Source organism: Heterodontus francisci, unplaced genomic scaffold, assembly GCF_036365525.1.
Source record: "Heterodontus francisci isolate sHetFra1 unplaced genomic scaffold, sHetFra1.hap1 HAP1_SCAFFOLD_1479, whole genome shotgun sequence".
Classification (NCBI taxonomy): domain Eukaryota; kingdom Metazoa; phylum Chordata; class Chondrichthyes; order Heterodontiformes; family Heterodontidae; genus Heterodontus; species Heterodontus francisci.
Window position 1 is genome coordinate 17,873 of NW_027141305.1, and position 24,628 is coordinate 42,500.

The window sequence follows — 24,628 nt, forward strand, 5'->3', positions numbered from 1 at the left end:
GCACAACTCAGTGCCCGGAACTTTCTGCAAAGCGGGAAGCGGTCACATTGTGTCGGGGGTGACACTGCCGGAAGTGAGGCGGAGGATTTAGGGAATGACACTGCCGGAAGTGAGGCGGAGAATTGAAGAGGGTTACAATGCCGGAAGTGAGGCGGAGGATTGAAGGTGTGACACTGCCGGAAGTGAGGCGGAGGATTTAGGGAATGACACTGCCGGAAGTGAGGCGGAGGATTTAAGGGGTGACACTGCTGTAAGTGAGGCGGTGGATTTATGGGGTGACACTGCCGGAAGTGAGGCGGAGAATTGAAGGGGGTGACACTGCCGGAAGTGAGGCTGGGGTTTGACGTGGAGGTGACACTGCTGTCAGTGAGGCGGTGGATTTATGGGGTGACACTGCCGGAAGTGAGGCGGAGGATTTAGGGAATGACACTGCCGGAAGTGAGGCGGAGGATTTAAGGGGTGACACTGCTGTAAGTGAGGCGGAGGATTTAGGGAATGACACTGCCGGAAGTGAGGCGGAGAATTGAAGAGGGTGACACCGCCGGAAGTGAGGGGCACATGGCGATGGCGGGCCGGCGTCGGGGCCGCAGCGGGAGCGGAGCCGCAAAGCGAAGCCGGATCGGCGGGAGGGAGCCGGAGTCTCCCGCGGGGAGAGAGAGCATCGTCCCCAGTCCGGTGTCCAGGGTGAGGAACCAAGGATCTGCACTTCACCCCTCAGTACTGATCGTCCGACAGTGCAGCACTCCCTCAGTACTGACCCTCCGACAGTGCAGCACTCCCTCAGTACTGACCCTCTGACAGTGCAGCACTCCCTCAGTACTGACCCTCTGACAGTGTTGCACTCCCTCAGTACTGACCCTCCGACAGTGCAGCACTCCCTCAGTACTGACCCTCCGACAGTGCAGCACTCCCTCAGTACTGACCCTCTGACAGTGCAGCGCTCCCTCAGTACTGATCGTCCGACAGTGCAGCACTCCCTCAGTACTGACCCTCTGACAGTGCTGCGCTCCCTCAGTACTGACCCTCCGACAGTGCAGCACTCCCTCAGTACTGACCCTCCGACAGTGCAGCACTCCCTCAGTACTGACCCTCTGACAGTGCAGCGCTCCCTCAGTACTGATCGTCCGACAGTGCAGCACTCCCTCAGTACTGACCCTCTGACAGTGCTGCGCTCCCTCAGTACTGACCCTCCGACAGTGCAGCACTCCCTCAGTACTGACCCTCTGACAGTGCAGCACTCCCTCAGTATTGACCCTCTGACAGTGCAGCAGTCCCTCAGTACTGACCCTCTGACAGTGCAGCACTCCCTCAGTATTGACCCTCTGACAGTGCAGCACTCCCTCAGTACTGACCCTCTGACAGTGCAGCACTCCCTCAGTATTGACCCTCTGACAGTGCAGCACTCCCTCAGTACTGACCCTCTGACAGTGCAGCACTCCCTCAGTACTGACCCTCTGACGGTGCGGCACTCCCTCAGTACTGACCCTCTGACAGTGTTGCACTCCCTCAGTATTGACCCTCTGACAGTGCAGCACTCCCTCAGTACTGATCGTCCGACAGTGCAGCACTCCCTCAGTACTGACCCTCTGACAGTGCAGCACTCCCTCAGTACTGACCCTCCGACTGTGCAGCTCTCCCTCAGTACTGACCCTCTGACAGTGCAGCACTCCCTCAGTACTGACCCTCTGACAGTGCAGCACTCCCTCAGTACTGACCCTCCGACTGTGCAGCTCTCCCTCAGTACTGACCCTCCGACTGTGCAGCACTCCCTCAGTATTGACCCTCTGACAGTGCAGCACTCCCTCAGTACTGACCCTCTGACAGTGCAGCACTCCCTCAGTACTGACCCTCTGACAGTGCAGCACTCCCTCAGTACTGACCCTCTGACAGTGCAGCACTCCCTCAGTACTGACCCTCCGACAGTGCAGCACTCCCTCAGTACTGACCCTCCGACAGTGCAGCACTCCCTCAGTACTGACCCTCCGACAGTGCAGCACTCCCTCAGTACTGACCCTCCGACAGTGCAGCACTCCCTCAGTACTGACCCTCCGACAGTGCAGCACTCCCTCAGTACTGACCCTCCGACAGTGCAGCACTCCCTCAGTACTGACCCTCCGACAGTGCAGCACTCCCTCAGTACTGACCCTCCGACAGTGCAGCACTCCCTCAGTACTGACCCTCCGACAGTGCAGCACTCCCTCAGTATTGACCCTCCGACAGTGCAGCACTCCCTCAGTACTGACCCTCTTGCCTGGTATTTTTATGCTCAGGACCTGGAATGGGATTTGAACCCAGATGTAATGTCTGACTCCAGCAGGATTGTCAACAGTTGATCCACTGCTGACCGTATATTCATTGTATGTCGTGCATTTCAAGGAGCAAATTGTTTGATACAGAATCAGTTCGAGATACAGGAGGTGTTTATACTGGGTATATATATACTCGGTCGAGGCTGCCTGACCTCTTCATTCATGGGATGTTTGCATTGCTGGCTCGGACAGTATTTATTACCAATTCCTTATTACTCTTCCCAAGGTGGTGCTGGTGAGCATTTCCAGCATTTTCTGTTTTTAATTCCATATAAGGAGCCATTATGGCAATGGAGCTGGTACAGGGCTGATGTATGAACGGGATTTGGTCAGAGTATTAATACAGTTTGGATGAACTGAATAACTTGTTCCTTTTCTCTTTAACCTTTACTGTAGGGGAAATGGAGCAACAAGGAACGGGTTCTGATTTTCTCTTCTCGGGGGATTAATTATCGTGCACGACACCTGATGCAGGACCTGCGCAGGCTGATGCCGCACTCGAAACCCGGTAACCTTATCACTTCCAATCATTGTGATCATGGCTGTCTGGGGCATTTCATATATACCATTGGCAGTGATTTCTGCAGATGTTTGTCCGATGCATTGAGCAGGAACTGAGTTTGATGGAGAGCTGTGAAGTAGCTGGATATAGATTTCAACATTAAATTCATGTTGCTTTAAGTGGCTGGGGGTTTTTTTTGTTCGTGGTTTGTGGAATCAGCTCTGCAGCCACCAAAACACCTGTCTGTTGCTGTAACTATCAAACTCTTAACATTACTACTTTCCTGACTCTTTTTTTTCATTCATGGGATGTGGGCGTCGCTGGCTAGGCCAGCATTTATTGCCCATCCCTAATTGCCCTTGAGAAGGTGGTGGTGAGCTGCCTTCCTGAACCGCTGCAGTCCATGTGCGGTAGGTACACCCACAGTGCTGTTAGGAAGGGAGTTCCAGGATTTTGACCCAGCGACAGTGAAGGAACGGTGATATAGTTCCAAGTCAGGATGGTGTGTGACTTAGAACATAGAACATTACAGCGCAGTACAGGCCCTTCAGCCCTCGATGTTGCGCCAACCTGTGAAACCATCTGACCTACACTATTCCATTTTCATCCATATGTCTATCCAATGACCACTTAAATGCCCTTAAAGTTGGCGAGTCTACTACTGTTGCAGGCAGGGCGTTCCACGCCCCTACTACTCTCTGAGTAAAGAAACTACCTCTGACATCTGTCCTATATCTATCACCCCTCAACTTAAAGCTATGTCCCCTCGTGTTTGCCATCACCATCCGAGGAAAAAGGCTCTCACTATCCACCCTATCCAACCCTCTGATTATCTTATATGCCTCTATTAAGTCACCTCTTCTCCTCCTTCTCTCTAACGAAAACAACCTCAAGTCCCTCAGCCTTTCCTCGTAAGACCTTCCCTCCATACCAGGCAACATCCTAGTAAATCTCCTCTGCACCCTTTCCAAAGCTTCCACATCCTTCCTATAATGCGGTGACCAGAACTGCACGCAATACTCCAGGTGCGGCCGCACCAGAGTTCTGTACAGCTGCAGCATGACCTCGTGGCTCCGAAACTCGATCCCCCTACTAATAAAAGCTAACACACCATATGCCTTCTTAACAGCTCTATTAACCTGGGTGGCAACTTTCAGGGATTTATGTACCTGGACACCAAGATCTCTCTGTTCATCTACACTACCAAGAATCTTCCCATTAGCCCAGTATTCTGCAATCCTGTTACTCCTTCCGAAGTGAATCACCTCACACTTTTCCGCATTAAACTCCATTTGCCATCTCTCAGCCCAGCTCTGCAGCCTATCTATGTCCCTCTGTAACCTACAACATCCTTCGGCACTATCCACAACTCCACCGACCTTCGTGTCATCCGCAAATTTACTAACCCACCCTTCTACACCCTCTTCCAGGTCATTTATAAAAATGACAAACAGCAGTGGCCCCAAAGATCCTTGCGGTACACCACTAGAAACTAAACTCCAGGATGAACATTTGCCATCAACCACCACCCTCTGTCTTCTTTCAGCTAGCCAATTTCTGATCCAAAGCTCTAAATCACCTTCAACCCCATACTTCCGTATTTTCTGCAATAGCCTACCGTGGGGAACTTTATCAAACGCCTTACTGAAATCCATATACACCACATCCACTGCTTTACCCTCATCCACCTGTTTGGTCACCTTGTCAAAAAACTCAATAAGGTTTGTGAGGCACGACCTACCCTTCACAAAACCGTGCTGACTATCGCTAATGAACTTATTCTTTTCAAGATGATTATAAATCCTATCTCTTATAACCTTTTCCAACATTTTACCCACAACCGAAGTAAGGCTTACAGGTCTATAATTACCAGGGCTGTCTCTACTCCCCTTCTTGAACAAGGTGACAACATTTGCTATCCTCCAGTCTTCCGGCACTATTCCTGTCGACAATGACGACATAAAAATCAAGGACAAAGGCTCTGCAATCTCCTCCCTGGCTTCCCAGAGAATCCTAGGATAAATCCCATCTGCCCCAGGGGACTTATCTATTTTCACACTTTCCAAAATTGCTAACACCTCCTCCTTGTGAACCTCAATCCCATCTAGCCTAGTAGTCTGTATCTCAGTATTCTCAACAACATTTTCTTTCTCTACTGTAAATACTGATGAAAAATATTCATTTAACACTTCCCCTACCTCCTCTGATTCCACACACAACTTCCCACCACTATCCTTGATTGGACCTAACCTAACTCTAGTCATTCTTTTATTCCTGATATACCTATAGAAAGCCTTAGGGTTTTCCCTGATCCTATCCGCCAATGACTTCTCGTGTCCTCTCCTTGCTTTTCTTAGCTCTCCCTTTAGATCCTTCCTGGCTAGCTTGTAACTCTCAAGCGCCCTAACTGAGCCTTCACGTCTCATCCTAACATAAGCCGCCTTCTTCCTCTTGACAAGCGCTTCAACTTCTTTAGTAAACCACGGCTCCCTCGCTCGACAACTTCCTCCCTGCCTCACAGGTACATACTTATCAAGGACACACAGTAGCTGCTCCTTGAATAAGCTCCACATTTCGATTGTTCCCATCCCCTGCAGTTTCCTTCTCCATCCTACGCATCCTAAATCTTGCCTAATCGCATCATAATTTCCTTTCCCCCAGCTATAATTCTTGCACTGCGGTATATACCTGTCCCTGCCCATTGCTAAGGTAAACCTAACCGAATTGTGATCACTATCACCAAAGTGCTCACCTACATCTAAATCTAACACCTGGCCGGGTTCATTACCCAGTACCAAATCCAATGTGGCATCGTCCCTGGTTGGCCTGTCCACATACTGTGTCAGAAAACCCTCCTGCACACACTGGACAAAAACTGACCCATCTAAAGTACTCGAACTATAGTATTTCCAGTCAATATTTGGAAAGTTAAAGTCCCCCATAACAACTACCCTGTTACTCTCGCTCCTGTCGAGAATCATCTTCGCTATCCTTTCCTCTGCATCTCTGGAACTATTTGGAGGTCTATAGAAAACTCCCAACAGGGTGACCTCTCCTCTCCTGTTTCTAACCTCGGCCCAGACTACCTCAGTAGACGAGTCCTCAAACGTCCTTTCTGCTGCTGTAATACTCTCCTTGATTAATAATGCCACACCCCCCCCCTCTTTTACCATCTTTTCTGTTCTTAGTGAAACATCTAAATCCCGGAACCTGCAACATCCATTCCTGTCCCTGCTCTACCCATGTCTCTGAAATGGCCACTACATCGAGATCCCAGGTACCAACCCATGCTGCAAGCTCACCCACCTTATTCCGGATGCTCCTGGCGTTGAAGTAGACACATTTTAAACCAAGCTCTTGCTTGCCAGCGCCCTCTTGTCTCCTTATAACCTTATCCCTGACCTCACTACTCAACATCCTGCACACTGGAACTACAATTTAGGTTCCCATCCCCCTGCTGAATTAGTTTAAACCCCCCCCGAAGAGCACTAGCAAATCTCCCCCCCCAGGATATTGGTACCCCTCTGGTTCAGGTGAAGACCATCCTGTTTGTAGAGGTCCCACCTACCCCAGAAAGAGCCCCAATTATCCAGGAAACCAAAACCCTCCCTCCTACACCATCCCTGCAGCCACGTGTTCAACTCCTCTCTCTCCCTATTCCTCAGTTCACTAGCACGTGGCACGGGCAACAACCCAGAGATAACAACTCTGTTTGTTCTCTAAGCTTCCACCCTAGCTCCCTGAATTTCTGCCTTAAATCCCCATCTCTCTTCCTACCTATGTCGTTGGTGCCTATGTGGACCACGACTTGGGGGTGCTCCCCCTCCCCCTTAAGGATCCCAAAAACACGATCCGAGACATCACGAACCCTGGCACCTGGGAGGCAACACACCAACCGTGAGTCTCTCTCGTTCCCACAAAACCTCCTATCTGTTCCCCTAACTATGGAGTCCCCAATGACTAATGCTCTGCTCCTCTTACCCCTTCCTTTCTGAGCAACAGGGACAGACTCTGCGCCAGAGACCTGCACCCCATTGCCTACCCCTGGTAAGTCGTCTCCCCCAACAGTATCCAAAACGGTATACCTGTTGTTGAGGGAAACGGCCACAGGGGATCCCTGCACTGCCTGCTGGTTCCCTCTCCTTCCCCTGATGGTAACCTTCTTCTTTTACCTGAGGTGTGACTGCCTCCCGATAACTCCTCTCAATAACCCCCTCCGCCTCCCGAATGATCCGAAGTTCATCCAGCTCCAGTTCCCTAACGCGGTCCTCGAGGAGCTGGAGCTGGGTGCACTTCCCGCAGATGCAGTCAGCAGGGACACTCTTGGCGACCCCTACCTCCCACATTCTGCAGGAGGAACATACAACTGCCTTAACCTCTCTTCCCACTATTCTAAATTCCCAAGTTTTTAACCAATCACACGATAAAACAGGAAGAGAAATAGAAAAAGCCTCACCTTACCTACACACAACCGAGTCCTTTTTTTTGGTAAGAGGTGGAGGGCGGGTGGGAGACACTACAAGAGTAGTGTCTCGGGTTCAGAAACAGCCCAAATATATAGGTTTCTACTTACCCAGCAGTCCCTGCTCCACCGAAACTCCCGATGAAATTGACTTCCCAGCTGTTCACTCCTCGCTCGCAATGCCTGTGCATTGGAGGGGAACTTGCAGGTGGTGGTGTTCCCATGTATTTGCTGCCCTTGTCCTTCTAGGTGGTAGAGGTCGCAGGTTTGGAAGGTGCTGTCTAAGGAGCCTTGGTGCATTGCTGCAGTGCATCTTGTAGATGGTACACACTGCTGTCACTGTGCGTCGGTGGTGGAGGGAGTGAATGTTTGTAGATGGGGTGTCAATCAAGCAGGCTGCTTTGTCCTGGATGGTGTTGAGCTTCTTGAGTGTTGCTGGAGCTGCACCCATCCAGGCAAGTGGAGAGTATTCCATCACACTCCTGACTTGTGCCTTGTAGATGCTGGACAGGTGGGGTTCTGGGGAGGGGGTCGATGGTGGGGGTTGGGGAGAGGGCAACTCGGGTGTCTCCAAGCCTTTCATGGAACTAATCAAAGGTCCTCCTTCTAATTTCAGACACCAAGATGGATCGGAAGGACAAGCTGTTTGTAATTAATGAGGTAAGACCAGTCCTGAGAACTGGGAGACAATATCAATGGATCTGACAGGAAGATTGGCTGAGAATGGTGGGGAATTTGTGTTGAATGACATTTCTCATTCACGTTTCAAGCGGCAGACGTTTTCTTATTCATTCATGGGATGTGGGCATCACTGGCCAGGCCAGCATTTATTGCCCATCCCTAATTGCCCTTGAGAAGGTGGTGGTGAGCTGCATTCTTGAACCACTGCAGTCCATTTGGGGTAGGTACACCCACAGTGCTGTTAGGAAGGGAGTTCCAGGATTTTGACCCAGCGACAGTGAAGGAACGGCGATATAGTTCCAAGTCAGGATGGTGTGTGACTTGGAGGGGAACTTGCAGGTGGTGGTGTTCCCATGTATTTGCTGCCCTTGTCCTTCTGGTTGGTAGAGGTCGCGGGTTTGGAAGGTGCTGTCTAAGGAGCCTTGGTGCATTGCTGCAGTGCATCTTGTGTTATAACAGGGGAGGGGGGTTGTGCTCTGTTAATTCAGTCCCACTTCCTGACAGCTCACAACATATTCTTTAAAATTTTCCCACTACCCGATACGGTCAATCATAGAGTCTGTTTTTCCCAGAACACACAAACCACATTTATTTAATCAACAGAATTATCAGTTTATTCTATAACAGGTCTTAACTAGTCATGAAGTAAAAGATAAACACACTGATTGAAGTTTTTGAAGTCCCCTTTTTACCTTAACCAAATTTAATAGTCCCTTTCTACCTTAGCATCTCTCACTCACACACATGTATAAACCAGTTAACTGAGAAAATAAAAGCAGGATTCTAGAATCAGAGTTCTATTGCAAAAAGTATTTGTGTTAACTTCTTGCTCATTTTTGAAGGAAGCAGATGATATGTTGTTCCAAACTGGCACACTGTCTAACTTCTGAGCCCCCACGCAGATAGATCACTGGAATCTTCAGGCCGTGTTGAGAATTATCTTTAGCAGCCTTTTTTCAAATATGGGAAACAAGGTGAATTGACGAAACAGACTTCTCAGAGTCTTACAGGGAATTGCTGGAAAGTGAGCTGGGTTGTAGTCTTCTGTTCTTCCTTGGAATTCTCTCCTGCTGCTGCAGACTTGACTTTTTCTCTTTCCAGAAGATAAAACCACACTCACACTGCCCAACAGTCAGAGAGCTGGTCAGTGTTCTGCCCACACTCACACTGCCCGACTACCAGAGAGCTGGTCAGTGTTCTGCCCACACTCACACTGCCCGACTACCAGAGAGCTGGTCAGTGTTCTGCCCACACTCACACTGCCCGACTACCAGAGAGCTGGTCAGTGTTCTGCCCACACTCACACTGCCCGACTACCAGAGAGCTGGTCAGTGTTCTGCCCACACTCACACTGCCCGACTACCAGAGAGCTGGTCAGTGTTCTGCCCACACTCACACTGCCCGACTACCAGAGAGCTGGTCAGTGTTCTGCCCACACTCACACTGCCCGACTACCAGAGAGCTGGTCAGTGTTCTGCCCACACTCACACTGCCCGACTACCAGAGAGCTGGTCAGTGTTCTGCCCACACTCACACTGCCCGACTACCAGAGAGCTGGTCAATGTTCTGCCCACACTCACACTGCCCGACTACCAGAGAGCTGGTCAGTGTTCTGCCCACACTCTCACTGCCCGACAGTCAGAGAGCTGGTCAATGTTCTGCCCATCCCAGGCACACTGTTACTACTGGGCTTGTCCAATCATCGGAGTGCTTGTCATTTTTGTGTCCCGTTACCAGGGTTTTCCACTCTTTGCATAATCTGAATCTTGGCAAACAGCAACTTTGTGCCAAATTAGCTCTTTCAGTGTCCTCTTGATTAAAAAACACTTCTTCAATTTAACCTTAAATTCCTTGAAGAATATTTTTTTAACAGAACAAGCACTTTCATAATACTTGTAGATGGTACATTGCTGCTGCCACTGTGCATCGGCGGTGGAGTGAGTGTTTGTGGATGGGGTGCCAATCAAGCGGGCTGCTTTGTCCTGGATGGTGTTGAGCTTCTTGAGTGTTGTTGGAGCTGCACCATCCAGGCAAGTGGAGAGTATTCCATCACACTCCGGACTTGTGCCTTGTAGATTGTGGACAGGCTTTGGGGAGTCAGGAGGTGAGTTACTCACCTCAGGATTCCTAGCCTCTGACCTGCTCTTTTAGCCACAGTATTTATATGGCTACTCCAGTTCAGTTTCTGGTCAATGGTAGCCCCTAGTATGTTGATAGAGGGGGATTCAGTGATGGTAATGTCATTGAATGTCAAGGGGAGATGGTTAGATTCTCTCTTGTTGGTGATGGTTATTGCCTGGCACTTGTGTGGCGCGAATGTTACTTGCCACTTATCAGCCCAAGCCTGGATATTGTCCAGGTCTTGCTGCATTTCTACACGGACTGCTTCAGTATCTGAGGAGTCACGAATGGTGCTGAACATTGTGCAATCATCAGTGAACATCCCCACTTCTGACTTTATGATTGAAGGAAGGTCATTGATGAAGTAGCTGAAGATGGTTGGGCCTCGGACACTACCCTGAGGAACTCCTGTAGTGATGTCCTGGAGCTCAGATGATTGACCTCCAACAAGCACAACTATCTTCCTTTGCGCTCGGTATGACTCCAGCCAGTGGAGAGTTTTCCCCTGATTCCCATTGATCTCAGTTTTGCTAGGGTTCCTTGATGCCATACTCGGTCAAATGCTTCCTTGATGTCAAGGGCAGTCACTCTTATCTCACCTGTAAAAGCAGTATAAATAACAGCAGATTCAGGAAGAATGTGATGTTGGGGTTAGAGGCAGTGTAGCAGGAGTGTGAGGAGACAGACCTGTTGGTTCAGTAGCTTCCTTCACTGCTGTAAATCCTTTGTAATGTGTTGGTAGCAGTCTGGAGCTGGAAGACCAAGTCAGTCACTTTCACCCAGTGTTTACTTATCAGCAAATAGAATCTTTGTGCTGGGATTGCAGCTTTGCCTGACTGGCAGGGTGGTGTACATCAATCAATTGCTGACACCACACTCTGCTGTGTCAAAATACTGATTATTGACAGATACTGCCCAGCCTGCAAATATAACCCCTTCCTCCGCGACCCGCCGTTGACCCCTTCCTCCGCGACCCGCCGTTGACCCCTTCCTCCGCGACCCGCCGTTGACCCCTTCCTCCGCGACCCGCCGTTGACCCCTTGCTCCGCGACCCGCCGTTGACCCCTTGCTCCGCGACCCGCCGTTGACCCCTTGCTCCGCGACCCGCCGTTGACCCCTTGCTCCGCGACCCGCCGTTGACCCCTTGCTCCGCGACCCGCCGTTGACCCCTTGCTCCGCGACCCGCCGTTGACCCCTTGCTCCGCGACCCGCCGTTGACCCCTTGCTCCGCGACCCGCCGTTGACCCCTTGCTCCGCGACCCGCCGTTGACCCCTTGCTCCGCGACCCGCCGTTGACCCCTTGCTCCGCGACCCGCCGTTGACCCCTTGCTCCGCGACCCGCCGTTGACCCCTTGCTCCGCGACCCGCCGTTGACCCCTTGCTCCGCGACCCGCCGTTGACCCCTTGCTCCGCGACCCGCCGTTGACCCCTTGCTCCGCGACCCGCCGTTGACCCCTTGCTCCGCGACCCGCCGTTGACCCCTTGCTCCGCGACCCGCCGTTGACCCCTTGCTCCGCGACCCGCCGTTGACCCCTTGCTCCGCGACCCGCCGTTGACCCCTTGCTCCGCGACCCGCCGTTGACCCCTTGCTCCGCGACCCGCCGTTGACCCCTTGCTCCGCGACCCGCCGTTGACCCCTTGCTCCGCGACCCGCCGTTGACCCCTTGCTCCGCGACCCGCCGTTGACCCCTTGCTCCGCGACCCGCCGTTGACCCCTTGCTCCGCGACCCGCCGTTGACCCCTTGCTCCGCGACCCGCCGTTGACCCCTTGCTCCGCGACCCGCCGTTGACCCCTTGCTCCGCGACCCGCCGTTGACCCCTTGCTCCGCGACCCGCCGTTGACCCCTTGCTCCGCGACCCGCCGTTGACCCCTTGCTCCGCGACCCGCCGTTGACCCCTTGCTCCGCGACCCGCCGTTGACCCCTTGCTGATCCTGGGCTTCTGCAGCAAAAAGACTTTGTTGACTTAAAGGGCCAGGCCACCTTTTATGAAGCTCCACCTCTGCAGCTGAATAATACATTGTCCATTGCATAGTGTAACTCTGGTTCCATTAGCGTACAGGCATTGTGCGGGCCGGGAGCCGCCCGCCGGGCGCTGTGCGGGCCGGGAGCCGCCCGCCGGGCGCTGTGCGGGCCGGGAGCCGCCCGCCGGGCGCTGTGCGGGCCGGGAGCCGCCCGCCGGGCGCTGTGCGGGCCGGGAGCCGCCCGCGCCGGGAGCCGCCCGCCGGGCGCTGTGCGGGCCGGGAGCCGCCCGCGCCGGGAGCCGCCCGCCGGGCGCTGTGCGGGCCGGGAGCTTTGCGCACAGTTCAAACCTTCCATAGTTCATTTCTGAGTTCAGGGGCTGTTTGCAGTCTCCCGCTCATTAACAGCCTGACTGCTGTATTTGAATAATGTGCTTTGTAGTTTGTTCCTGAGGCTGATTATTGGAAACTGTGAAAGGTGTCTGGATGTCGGAATGGGATTCCACAGGCAGTGAACAGTGAAAAGGCTGCAATTAAACAGCATGTGTGTGCATAGGACCATCTTGTGCCTGTGTGTGCTCTCTCGTTGCACTGAACTCTCACCCCAACTCTCTGAGAGGCAGATTGCATTGAGATTGTTCATGTGATTAAAAACAAAATCTCCAGTGACAGCTTGTCCATAACCAGAATGGTTTGATAGATTTGTTGTTAGGTTTCAGGCCTTTCACCAGATGTTCACCACAGAGCGGTCCCATACCTGTCCACAGGTGTGTCCTTGCTCCTTGTGCTGAGCTCAGGAGAGATCCCATGTAACTGCAGGAGACACAGGGTGAACCCAGGGGAGGGACAGTGTGTCCATGAGGGAATAGATTGACCAGTAACTGATGCTCAGTGCCGGGCTGGCAAGACCCATATCCCATGAAAGCATTTTTAAAAAAGCACAGTTTGGGTTTGGTGATGGGTGGGGTTTCTATCAGGAACTGGTTGGTGATCAGTAACCTCTTCACTTTATTTTGAGAAAGTAGTAATGTTGATTTTCCTACAACAGATTTGTGAAATGAAGAACTGCAATAAATGTGTGTACTTCGAAGCAAAGAAGAAACAGGACCTGTACGTGTGGTGAGTGACCGTCATCGTGATGTTAGTGTGATGTGATCAGGACCTGTACGTGTGGTGAGTGACCGTCATCGTGATGTTAGTGTGATGTGATCAGGACCTGTACGTGTGGTGAGTGACCATCATCGTGATGTTAGTGTGATGTGATCAGGACCTGTACGTGTGGTGAGTGACCGTCATCGTGATGTTAGTGTGATGGGATCAGGACCTGTACGTGTGGTGAGTGACCGTCATCGTGATGTTAGTGTGATGGGATCAGGACCTGTACGTGTGGTGAGTGACCGTCATCGTGATGTTAGTGTGATGTGATCAGGACCTGTACGTGTGGTGAGTGACCGTCATCGTGATGTTAGTGTGATGGGATCAGGACCTGTACGTGTGGTGAGTGACCGTCATCGTGATGTTAGTGTGATGTGATCAGGACCTGTACGTGTGGTGAGTGACCGTCATCGTGATGTTAGTGTGATGTGATCAGGACCTGTACGTGTGGTGAGTGACCGTCATCGTGATGTTAGTGTGATGTGATCAGGACCTGTACGTGTGGTGAGTGACCGTCATCGTGATGTTAGTGTGATGTGATCAGGACCTGTACGTGTGGTGAGTGACCGTCATCGTGATGTTAGTGTGATGGGATCAGGACCTGTACGTGTGGTGAGTGACCGTCATCGTGTTAGTGTGATGTGATCAGGACCTGTACGTGTGGTGAGTGACCGTCATCGTGATGTTAGTGTGATGGGATCAGGACCTGTACGTGTGGTGAGTGACCGTCATCGTGTTAGTGTGATGTGATCAGGACCTGTACGTGTGGTGAGTGACCGTCATCGTGATGTTAGTGTGATGTGATCAGGACCTGTACGTGTGGTGAGTGACCGTCATCGTGATGTTAGTGTGATGTGATCAGGACCTGTACGTGTGGTGAGTGACCGTCATCGTGATGTTAGTGTGATGTGATCAGGACCTGTACGTGTGGTGAGTGACCGTCATCGTGATGTTAGTGTGATGTGATCAGGACCTGTACGTGTGGTGAGTGACCGTCATCGTGTTAGTGTGATGTGATCAGGACCTGTACGTGTGGTGAGTGACCGTCATCGTGTTAGTGTGATGGGATCAGGACCTGTACGTGTGGTGAGTGACCGTCATCGTGATGTTAGTGTGATGTGATCAGGACCTGTACGTGTGGTGAGTGACCGTCATCGTGTTAGTGTGATGGGATCAGGACCTGTACGTGTGGTGAGTGACTGTCATCGTGATGTTAGTGTGATGGGATCAGGACCTGTACGTGTGGTGAGTGACCGTCATCGTGTTAGTGTGATGGGATCAGGACCTGTACGTGTGGTGAGTGACCGTCATCGTGATGTTAGTGTGATGTGATCAGGACCTGTACGTGTGGTGAGTGACCGTCATCGTGATGTTAGTGTGATGTGATCAGGACCTGTACGTGTGGTGAGTGACCGTCATCGTGTTAGTGTGATGGGATCAGGACCTGTACGTGTGGTGAGTGACTGTCATCGTGATGTTAGTGTGATGGGATCAGGACCTGTACGTGTGGTGAGTGACTGTCATCGTGATGTTAGTGTGATGGGATCAGGACCTGTACGTGTGGTGAGTGACCGTCATCGTGTTAGTGTGATGGGATCAGGACCTGTACGTGTGGTGAGTGACCGTCATCGTGATGTTAGTGTGATGTGATCAGGACCTGTACGTGTGGTGAGTGACCGTCATCGTGATGTTAGTGTGATGGGATCAGGACCTGTACGTGTGGTGAGTGACCGTCATCGTGATGTTAGTGTGATGGGATCAGGACCTGTACGTGTGGTGAGTGACCGTCATCGTGATGTTAGTGTGATGGGATCAGGACCTGTACGTGTGGTGAGTGACCGTCATCGTGATGTTAGTGTGATGGGATCAGGACCTGTACGTGTGGTGAGTGACCGTCATCGTGATGTTAGTGTGATGTGATCAGGACCTGTACGTGTGGTGAGTGACCGTCATCGTGTTAGTGTGATGTGATCAGGACCTGTACGTGTGGTGAGTGACCGTCATCGTGTTAGTGTGATGTGATCAGGACCTGTACGTGTGGTGAGTGACCGTCATCGTGATGTTAGTGTGATGGGATCAGGACCTGTACGTGTGGTGAGTGACCGTCATCGTGATGTTAGTGTGATGTGATCAGGACCTGTACGTGTGGTGAGTGACCGTCATCGTGATGTTAGTGTGATGGGATCAGGACCTGTACGTGTGGTGAGTGACCGTCATCGTGATGTTAGTGTGATGGGATCAGGACCTGTACGTGTGGTGAGTGACCGTCATCGTGTTAGTGTGATGTGATCAGGACCTGTACGTGTGGTGAGTGACCGTCATCGTGATGTTAGTGTGATGGGATCAGGACCTGTACGTGTGGTGAGTGACCGTCATCGTGATGTTAGTGTGATGGGATCAGGACCTGTGCGTGTGGTGAGTGACCGTCATCGTGTTAGTGTGATGTGATCAGGACCTGTACGTGTGGTGAGTGACCGTCATCGTGATGTTAGTGTGATGTGATCAGGACCTGTACGTGTGGTGAGTGACCGTCATCGTGATGTTAGTGTGATGTGATCAGGACCTGTACGTGTGGTGAGTGACCGTCATCGTGATGTTAGTGTGATGTGATCAGGACCTGTACGTGTGGTGAGTGACCGTCATCGTGTTAGTGTGATGTGAGCAGGACCTGTCCGTGTGGTGACCGAGCTGTGAGCAGGACATGAAGAGTTTGCAAAGTGATTTAAAGCAGTTAATTGGGCAAGGAGGTGGCAAGTGCTGTTTAAATTGGGGAAATGTGCAGTTTTTCAGTTTCTGGGATGAATAAAAAAGCAGGATAATTTTTTAAATGGTGAGAGATGAGGGAATGTTTGCAGTCATAGGAAACTGGGTGTCCCGGTACATGAATCACAAAATTAATATGCGCATACAGGAAGCAATTAGGAAGGCAAATTGTTTGTTCGCTTTTGTTACAAAGCGATTCGAGTTTAAGAGTGAAGATGTCTTTATGCAATTATACAGGGCATTGGTGCGGCCACACCTGGAGTACTGTGTGTAGTTTTGGTCGTCTTACCTAAGGAAGAATACACTTGCCCGAGAGGGAGTGTAACAAAAGTTCACTAGACCGGTTCCTAAAATGAGGGGATTGCCGGTGAGGCGAGATTGAGTAGACGAGGCCTAAGTTCCTTGGTGTTTAGTAGAATGAGAGGTGTTCTCATTGGAACATAGAAAATTCCTAAGGGACTTGATAGGATTGCTGCTGAGAAAGTGTTCCCCTGGCTGGGGAGTCCAGAATGCGGGGTCACAATCTCAGATTAAGGGATCGGGCATTTAGGACTGAGATGAGGAGCAATTTCTTTCTTGATCTGATTGAATAGTGGAACAGGCTTGAGGGGCCGAATGGCCTACTCCCATTCCTATTTTTGATGTTGAATGCTGGGTAGTTGCGGGGGGGTGCGGGTGCAGTGCCGGGGTGGGGGGCGGGTGCAGTGCGGGTGGTGGGGGGTGGGGGGGGTGGTCGGGTGCAGTGCCGGGGTGGGGGGGCGGGTGCAGTGCGGGGGGGGGGGGGGGGTGGTCGGGTGCAGTGCCGGGGTGGGGGGGCGGGTGCAGTGCGGGGGGGGTGGTGGTCGGGTGCAGTGCCGGGGTGGGGGGGCGGGTGCAGTGCCGGGGGGGGCGGGTGCAGTGCGGGGGTGGGGGGGTCGGGTGCAGTGCCGGGGGGGCGGGTGCAGTGCGGGGGTGGGGGGTCGGGTGCAGTGCGGGGGGGGTGGGGTGCGGGTGCAGTGCGGGTTGTTGTAGCCTATGCTGAGGCGGGGTAACCGTAATCTACCTGTTGTTCTACACTTTAATTAGCAGCAATTGGGGTCTTTGGCTGAGGAGGAGAGCAGCAAGGACTGAGGGGACGGACAGGTGTGGCGCCGGGGAGGGGAGCAGTGAGGAGGGGGGAGGGGACAGGCTGGGAGGGGAGGGGAGCAGTGAGGAGGGGACTGGCCGGGAGGGGGGGAGGGGAGCAGTGAGGAGGGGACAGGCTGGGAGGGGAGGGGAGCAGCGAGGAGGGGACTGTCCGGGAGGGGAGGGGAGCAGCGAGGAGGGGACTGGCCGGGAGGGGAGCAGCGAGGAGGGGACTGGCCGGGAGGGGGGCAGTGAGGAGGGGAGGGGAGCAGAGAGGAGGGGAGGGGAGCAGATGTTGCCACATTGTGCCTTTAGCTGATCCTTTTAGGCAGTGTTTCAAAACTGTTAAAGAAGTGGCATTCCGTAACCACCTGAATGGTTTGTTTTGTGTGTTTCAGGATCTCAAATGTACCTCATGGACCATCTGCCAAGTTTTTAATTCAAAACAGTAAGTTTCCTGTTGTGTGCGGGCGGTCAGTTTAATGGCAGTTGAGTATTTCAATGCTCTGGGGGATGGGGATTCTTGGGCTGCAGTTAACACCTCAGTCAGACTGTGCTTATTAACCCTGCCCTCACATGCTTGTCTTCTTGGACCACAGGAGACTAGTCCATGTTGCAAGCTGATTGCATGGTGTGTGAATCAGTGATAGTCATTTACAGCACTAGAAGAGGCCATTTGGCCCATTAAGTCCATGCCGGCTTTCCATGGAGCAATCCAGTTAGCCCCATTCCCCAGCTCTGTCCATGTAGTCTTGTAAGTTTATTTCCCTCATGTTCATCCAGTTTCCTTTTGAAATCATTGTCTCAGCCTCCATCACCAGTTCCATTTGCACCCGCTCTGTATAAAAGTTCTTCCTCGCATCCCCCTGGATCTCTCACCCAAAACCTTCCATTATAGACCAGTCAGCCTGATGTCGGCAGTGGGGAAAATTCTAGAGTCCATTATCAAAGATTTCATAGCAGAGCATTTAGAGAACAGTGGTAGAATCAGGCAGAGTCGGCATGGATTTACAAAAAGAAAATCATGCTTGACAAATCTACCAGAATTCTTCGAGTTGAGGAGGGGGATCCAGTGGATGTAGTTTATAGAGTCAGAGGGTCGTACAGCATAGAAACAGGCCCTTCGGCCCACCGCGTCCATGCCGACCATAATGCCTATCTATACTAATCCCACCTGCCTGCATTAATTCCATATCCCTCTATGCCTTTCTCATTCAAGTACCTGTCCAGATGCCTCTTAAATGTTGCTACTGTTCCTGCCTCCACCACCTCCTCAGGCAGCTCATTCCAGATACCCACTATTCTTTCTGTGAAAAATTTACCCCTTTGATCCCCTTTAAACCTCCTCCCTCTCACCTTAAATCTATGCCCTCTAGTTTTAGTCACCCCTACCATGGGAAACAGACTCTGGCTATCTACCCTATCTATGCCTCTCATAATTTTATATACCTCTATCATGTCCCCTCTCAGCCTCCTTCGCTCCAGGGAAAACAGACCCAGCCTATCCAATCTCTCTTTATAACTCAAGCCCTCCAAACCAGGCAACGTCCTTGTGAATCTTTTCTGCACCCTCTCTAGCTTCATCACATCTTTCCTGTAGTGCGGTAACCAGAACTGCACACACTACTCCAAATGCGGCCTAACCAACGTTATGTACAACTGTAACATGACGTCCCAACTCTTGTACTCAATGCCTCGGCCAATGAAGGCAAGCATGCCATACACCTTCTTCACCACCCTGTCTACCTGTGTTGCCACTTCAGGGAACTATGAACAAACAAAGAACAGTGTAGCACAGGAACAGGCCATTCGGCCCTCCAAGCCTGCCCCCATCTTGATGCCTGCCGAAACTAAAACCTTCTGTACTTGCACCACAAGGTCTCTCTGCTCAACTCACTCCCCAGGGCCCTGCCGTTCACTGTATATGTCCTGCCCTGGTTTAACTTCCCAAAATGCATCACTTCACACTTGTCTGTGTTAAATTCCATTTGCCAATCCCTTGCCCACTTTCCCAGTTGATCGATATCCTGTTGTAACCTTAGACAACCTTCTTCACTGTCCACTATACCACCAATTTTGGTGTCATCTGCAAACTTACTAATCATGCCCTCTACATTCACATCCAAGTCATTAATATATATGACAAACAACAGAGGGCCCAGCACCGATCCCTGCGGCACACCACTGGTCACTGGCCTCCAATCTGAAAAACAACCCTCCACTACCACCCTCTGCCTCCTATCACCAAGCCAATTTTGTATCCAATTTGCTATCTCACCCTGGATCCCATGTGTTTGAATCTTCTGGGCCAGCCTACCATGCGGGACCTTGTCAAAGGCCTTGCTAAAGTCCATGTAGACAACATCCATCGCCCTGCCCTCGTCAATCCTCTTGGTCACCTCCTCAAAAAACTCAATCAAATTCGTGAGACATGATTTCCCACGCACAAAGCCATGCTGACTATCCCTAATCAGACCATGCCTTTCCAAATGCATATAAATCCTGTCTCTCAGAATCCCTTCCAATAACTTTCCCACCACTGATGTAAGGCTCACCGGCCTGTAGTTTCCCTGGCTTATCCCTGCTGCCCTTCTTAAATAAAGGCACAACATTAGCTATCCTCCAGTCTTCCGGTACCTCACCCATGGCTAACGATGATACAAAAATCTCTGCCAGGGCCCCAGCAATCTCCTCCCTTGCTTCCCATAGCATCCTAGGATACACCTGGTCAGGCCCTAGGGATTTATCTACCCTAATGCGCTTCAAGACCTCCAACACCTCCTCCTTTGTAATGTTGATATGCTCCAGGATATCGCTGTTCCCTCCCTTGAACTCACTAGCTTCCATGACCTTCTCCACGGTAAATACGGACGAGAAGTATTCATTTAAGACCTCGCCCATTTTCTGTGGCTCCACACATAGATTACCACACTGATCCTTAAGGGGACCTACTCTCTCCCTAGCTACCCTTTTACTCTTAATATACTTATAGAATCTTTTAGGATTCTCCTTTATCTTATCTGCCAGGGAAATCTCATGGCCCCTTTTCACCCTCCTAATTTCCTTCTTAAGTGTACTCCTACATCCCCTATAGTCCTCGAGGGACTCGCTTGATCCCAGCTGCCTATACCTGACATACGCCTCCTTCTTTGTCCTGACCAGACCCTCAATATCCCTCGTCAACCAAGGTTCCCTAAACTTGCCAGCCTTGCCCTTCAATCTAACAGGAACATGTCAGCCCTGAACTCTTCCTATCTCACTTTTAAAAGCCTCCCACTTGCCAGACACACCTTTACCTGTAAACAACCTCTCCCATTCAACTTTTGAGAGTTCCTGTCTGATGCCATCGAAATTAGCCTTCCCCCAATTTAGGACTTCAACCTGAGGACCAGTCCTATCCTTTTCCATAACTATCTTGAAGCTAATAGAGTTATGGTCACTGGTCCAAAAGTGCTCCCCCACTGACACATCAGCCACCTGCCCATCCTCATTTCCTAAGAGGAGGTCGAGTGTAGCCCCTTCTCTAGTAGGGCAATCCATATACTGCTTCAGAAAACTATCCTGGACACACTTAACAAATTCTTCCCCATCTGATCCCTTAGCACTAAGACAGTCCCAGTCAATATTAGGGAAGTTAAAATCACCTACTATTACAACCCTATAATTCCTACACCTATCTGTGATTTCCCTACATATATGCTCCTCCAATTCCCTCTGACTATTGGGGGGCCTATAGTATAATCCCATCAAAGTGATCACCCCTTTCTTATTTCTAAGTTCTACCCATATGACCTCACTGGATGTTCCCCCCGGGATATCCTCTCTAAGTACTGCCGTGATGTTCTCCCCAATCAATAATGCAACTCCCCCCTCCTCTCTTACCTCCACCTCTGTCACGCCGGAAGCATTGGTACCCCGGAACATTGAGCTGCCAGTCCTGCCCATCCCTCAACCACGTTTCCGTAATAGCTATAATATCACAATCCCATGTACCGATCCATGCTCTGAGTTCATCTGCCTTGCCTGTAAGGCTTCTTGCATTAAAGTGCAGACCTTCCACGCTCCCTGTCCTGCCCCTGCCCGGCCTGCCTACTGGACTTGCTTTAACCTCGACATTTGCCTCAACTATCTCATCTGAGAGACTACTACTTTGGGTCCCACCCCCCTGCCAGACTAGTTTAAACCCTCCTGACTTTAAACCCTTGGACTTTCAGAAGGCTTTCGACGAAGTCCCATATAAGAGATTAGCATGTAAAATTAAAGCTCATGGGATTGGGGGTAGTGTATTGCGATGGATAGATAATTGGTTGTCAGACAGGAAACAAAGAGTCAGGATAAACGGGTCTTTTTCCGAATGGCAGGCAGTGACTAGTGGGGTACCGCAGGGATCGGTGCTAGGACCCCAGCTGTTCACAATATATATTCATGATTTAGATGAGGGAACTAAGTGTAATATCTCCAAATTTGCAGATGACACAAAACTGGGTGGGAGGGTGAGTTGTGAGGAAAATGCAGAGAGGCTTCAGGGTGATTTGGACAAGTTGAGTGAGTGGGCTAATGCATGGCAGATGCAGTATAATGTGGATAAATGTGAGGTTATCCACTTTGGTCGCAAAAACAGGAAGGCAGATTATTATCTGGCTATAAACTGAGAAATGGGGAATATGCAGCGAGACCTGGGTGTTCTCGTACACCAGTCACTGAAGGTAAGCATGCAGGTGCAACAGGCGGTAAAAAAGGCAAATGGTATGTTGGCCTTCATTGCGAGAGGATTTGAGTACAGGAGCAGGGATGTCTTGCTGCAATTATACAGGGCCTTGGTGAGGCCACATCTGGAATATTGTCTGCAGTTTTGGTCTCCTTATCTGAGGAAGGATGTTCTTGCTATAGAGGGAGTGCAGCGAAGGTTTACCAGACTGATTCCTGGGATGGCAGGACTGACGTATGAGGAGAGATTGAGTCTGTTAGGATTATATTCACTGGAGTTCAGAAGAGTGAAGGGGGGAATCTCATAGAAACCTATAAAATTCTAACAGGACTTGACAGGGTAGATGCAGGAAGGATGTTCCCGATGGTGGTGGTGTCCAGAACCAGGGGTCATAGTCTAAGGATACGGGGTAAAGCTTTCAGGACTGAGATGAGGAGAAATTTCTTCACCCAGAGAGTGGTGAGCCTGTGGAATTCGCTACCACAGAAAGCAGTTGAGGCCAAAACATTGTATGTTTTCAAGAAGGAGTTAGATATAGCTCTTGGGGCGAAAGGGATCAAAGGATATGGGGAGAAAGCGGGAACAGGTTACTGAATTGGATGATCAGCCATGATCATCATGAATGGTGGAGCAGGCTCGAAGGGCCGAATGGCCTACTCCTATTTTCTATGTTTCAATCTGTGTCTCCTAGACCTTGTACCGTCAGCTAATCCTTCTCTAACCTACCCAAGCCTGACATATTCTTGTACGCTTCTATTAAATCTCCCCTCAATCTCCTTTGCTCCAGGAGAACAACCCCAGCTTTTCCAACCTAACCTTGTAACTAAAATCTCCCATCCCTGGAACCATTCTGGTAAATCTCCTCTGCACCCTCTCAAGGACCCTCACATTCTTCCTGAAATGTGGTGACCAAACTGGACACAATACTCCAGTTGGGCCTAACCAGAGCTTTTTAAAGGTTCAAAGCAATGAAATATTGGTGGTTTCTTATTTTCATATCAGTCTTGCAATGAGCAGAGTCTGTTTTGAGGTGCAAACAGCTCCTTTTAGTTTGGAGTGGGCGGTATCAGTGGGGGGGGCGGCTGCATTTGCTGACAACGCAACCACTAGGTGGCATGGTACTGGCAAATGCAGCCTCTTCCACTGAAATGTCACTATCTGCGACATCTCAGACAGCTGCCAGTAGAGTCATAGAATCATACAACATAGGAACAGGCCCATCGTGTCCATGCCGGCCATCAAGCACCTATCTATTCCAATTCCATTTTCCAGCACTTGGCCCGTAGCCTTGTATGCTGTGGCGTTTCAAGTGCTCATCTTCTTGAATGTTGTGAGGGTTCCTGCCTCTACCACCTCTTCAGCCAGTGTATTCCAGATTCCAACCACCCTCTGGGTGAAAACATTTTTCCTCAAATCCCCTCTAAACCTCCTGCCTCTTAGCTTAAATCTGTGCCCCCTGGTTATTGACACCTTGGCTAAGGGAAAACGTTTCTTCCTATCTAACCTATCAATGCCCCTCATAATTTTGTACACCTCAATCAGGTCCCCTCTCAGCCTTCTCTGCTCCAAGGAAAACAACCCTAGCCTTTTCAGTCTCTCTTCATAGCTGAAATGCTCCATCCTGGTGAATCTCCTCTGCACCCTCTCCAGTGCAATCACATCCTTCCCATAGTGTGGTGACCAGAACTGTACACAGTACTCCAGCTGTGGCCTAACTAGTGTTTTATACGGCTCCATCATAACCTCCCTGCTCTTATATTCTGTGCCTTGGCTAATAAAGGCAAGTCTCCCATATGCCTTCCTAACCACCTTATCTACCTGTGCTGCTGCCTTCAGTGATCTATGGACAAGTACACCAAGGTCCTTCTGACCTTCTGTACTTCCTAGGGTCCTATCATCCATTGTATATTCCCTTGCCTTGTTAGTCCTCCCAAAATGCATCACCTCACACTTCTCGGGATTAAATTCCATTTGCCACTGCTCCCATCTTACCAGCCCATCTATATCGTCCTGTAATCTAAGGCTTTCCTCCTCACTATTTACGACACCACCAATTTTCGTGTCGTCTGCAAACTTACTGATCATACCTCCTATATTCACGTCTAAATCATTAAAGTACACTACAAACAGCAAGGGTCCCAGCACCGATCCCTGTGGTACACCACTGGTCACAGGCTTCCAATCGCAAAAACAACCCTCGATCATCACCCTCTGCCTCCTGCCACTAAGCCAATTTTGGACCCACTTTGCCAAATTGCCCTGGATCCCATGGGCTCTTACCTTCTTAACCAATCTCCCATGCGGGACCTTATCAAAAGCCTTACTGAAGTCCATGTAGACAACATCAACTGCTTTACCCTCATCTACACATCCAGTCACCGCCTCGAAAAATTCAATCAAGTCAGTTAGACATGATCTCCCCCTGACAAAGCCATGCTGACTATCCTTGATTAATCCCTGTCTCTCCAAGTGGAGATTAATCCTGTCCATTAGAGTTTTTTCTAATAGCTTCCGTACCACTGATGTTAGACTCACCGGCCTGTAATTACCTGTTTTATCCCCGCTACCCTTTTTGAATAATGGTACCACATTCGCTGTCCTCCAATCCTCTGGTACCTCTCCTGTGGCCAGAGAGGATTTGAAAATTTGTGTCACAGATCCTGTAATCTCCTCCCTTCCCTCACATAACAGCCTGGGATACATTTCATCTGGGCCTGGGGATTTATCCACTTTTAAGTCCGCTAAACCAGCTAATACTTCCTCCCTTTCAATGCTAATTTGTTTAAGTATATCACAATCCCCCTCCCTGATCTCTACACCTACATCATCCTTCTCCATCGTGAGCACAGATGAAAAGTAATCA

General features: G+C 50.7%; 1 protein-coding gene across 1 annotated transcript in view; it reads left to right on the forward strand.

The window, feature by feature from the left end:
- The first annotated feature begins 503 nt into the window (after positions 1–503).
- bxdc2 (brix domain containing 2) overlaps positions 504–24,628 on the forward strand; it is a 48,045-nt gene continuing 23,920 nt past the window's right edge. Inside the window, exons 1-5 of the mRNA XM_068026994.1 lie at positions 504–684; positions 2,706–2,817; positions 7,890–7,933; positions 13,084–13,154; positions 17,456–17,505. Coding sequence (XP_067883095.1) covers positions 559–684; positions 2,706–2,817; positions 7,890–7,933; positions 13,084–13,154; positions 17,456–17,505 — 403 coding nt within the window. The 5' untranslated portion in view covers positions 504–558. The remainder of the gene's footprint in view (positions 685–2,705; positions 2,818–7,889; positions 7,934–13,083; positions 13,155–17,455; positions 17,506–24,628) is intronic.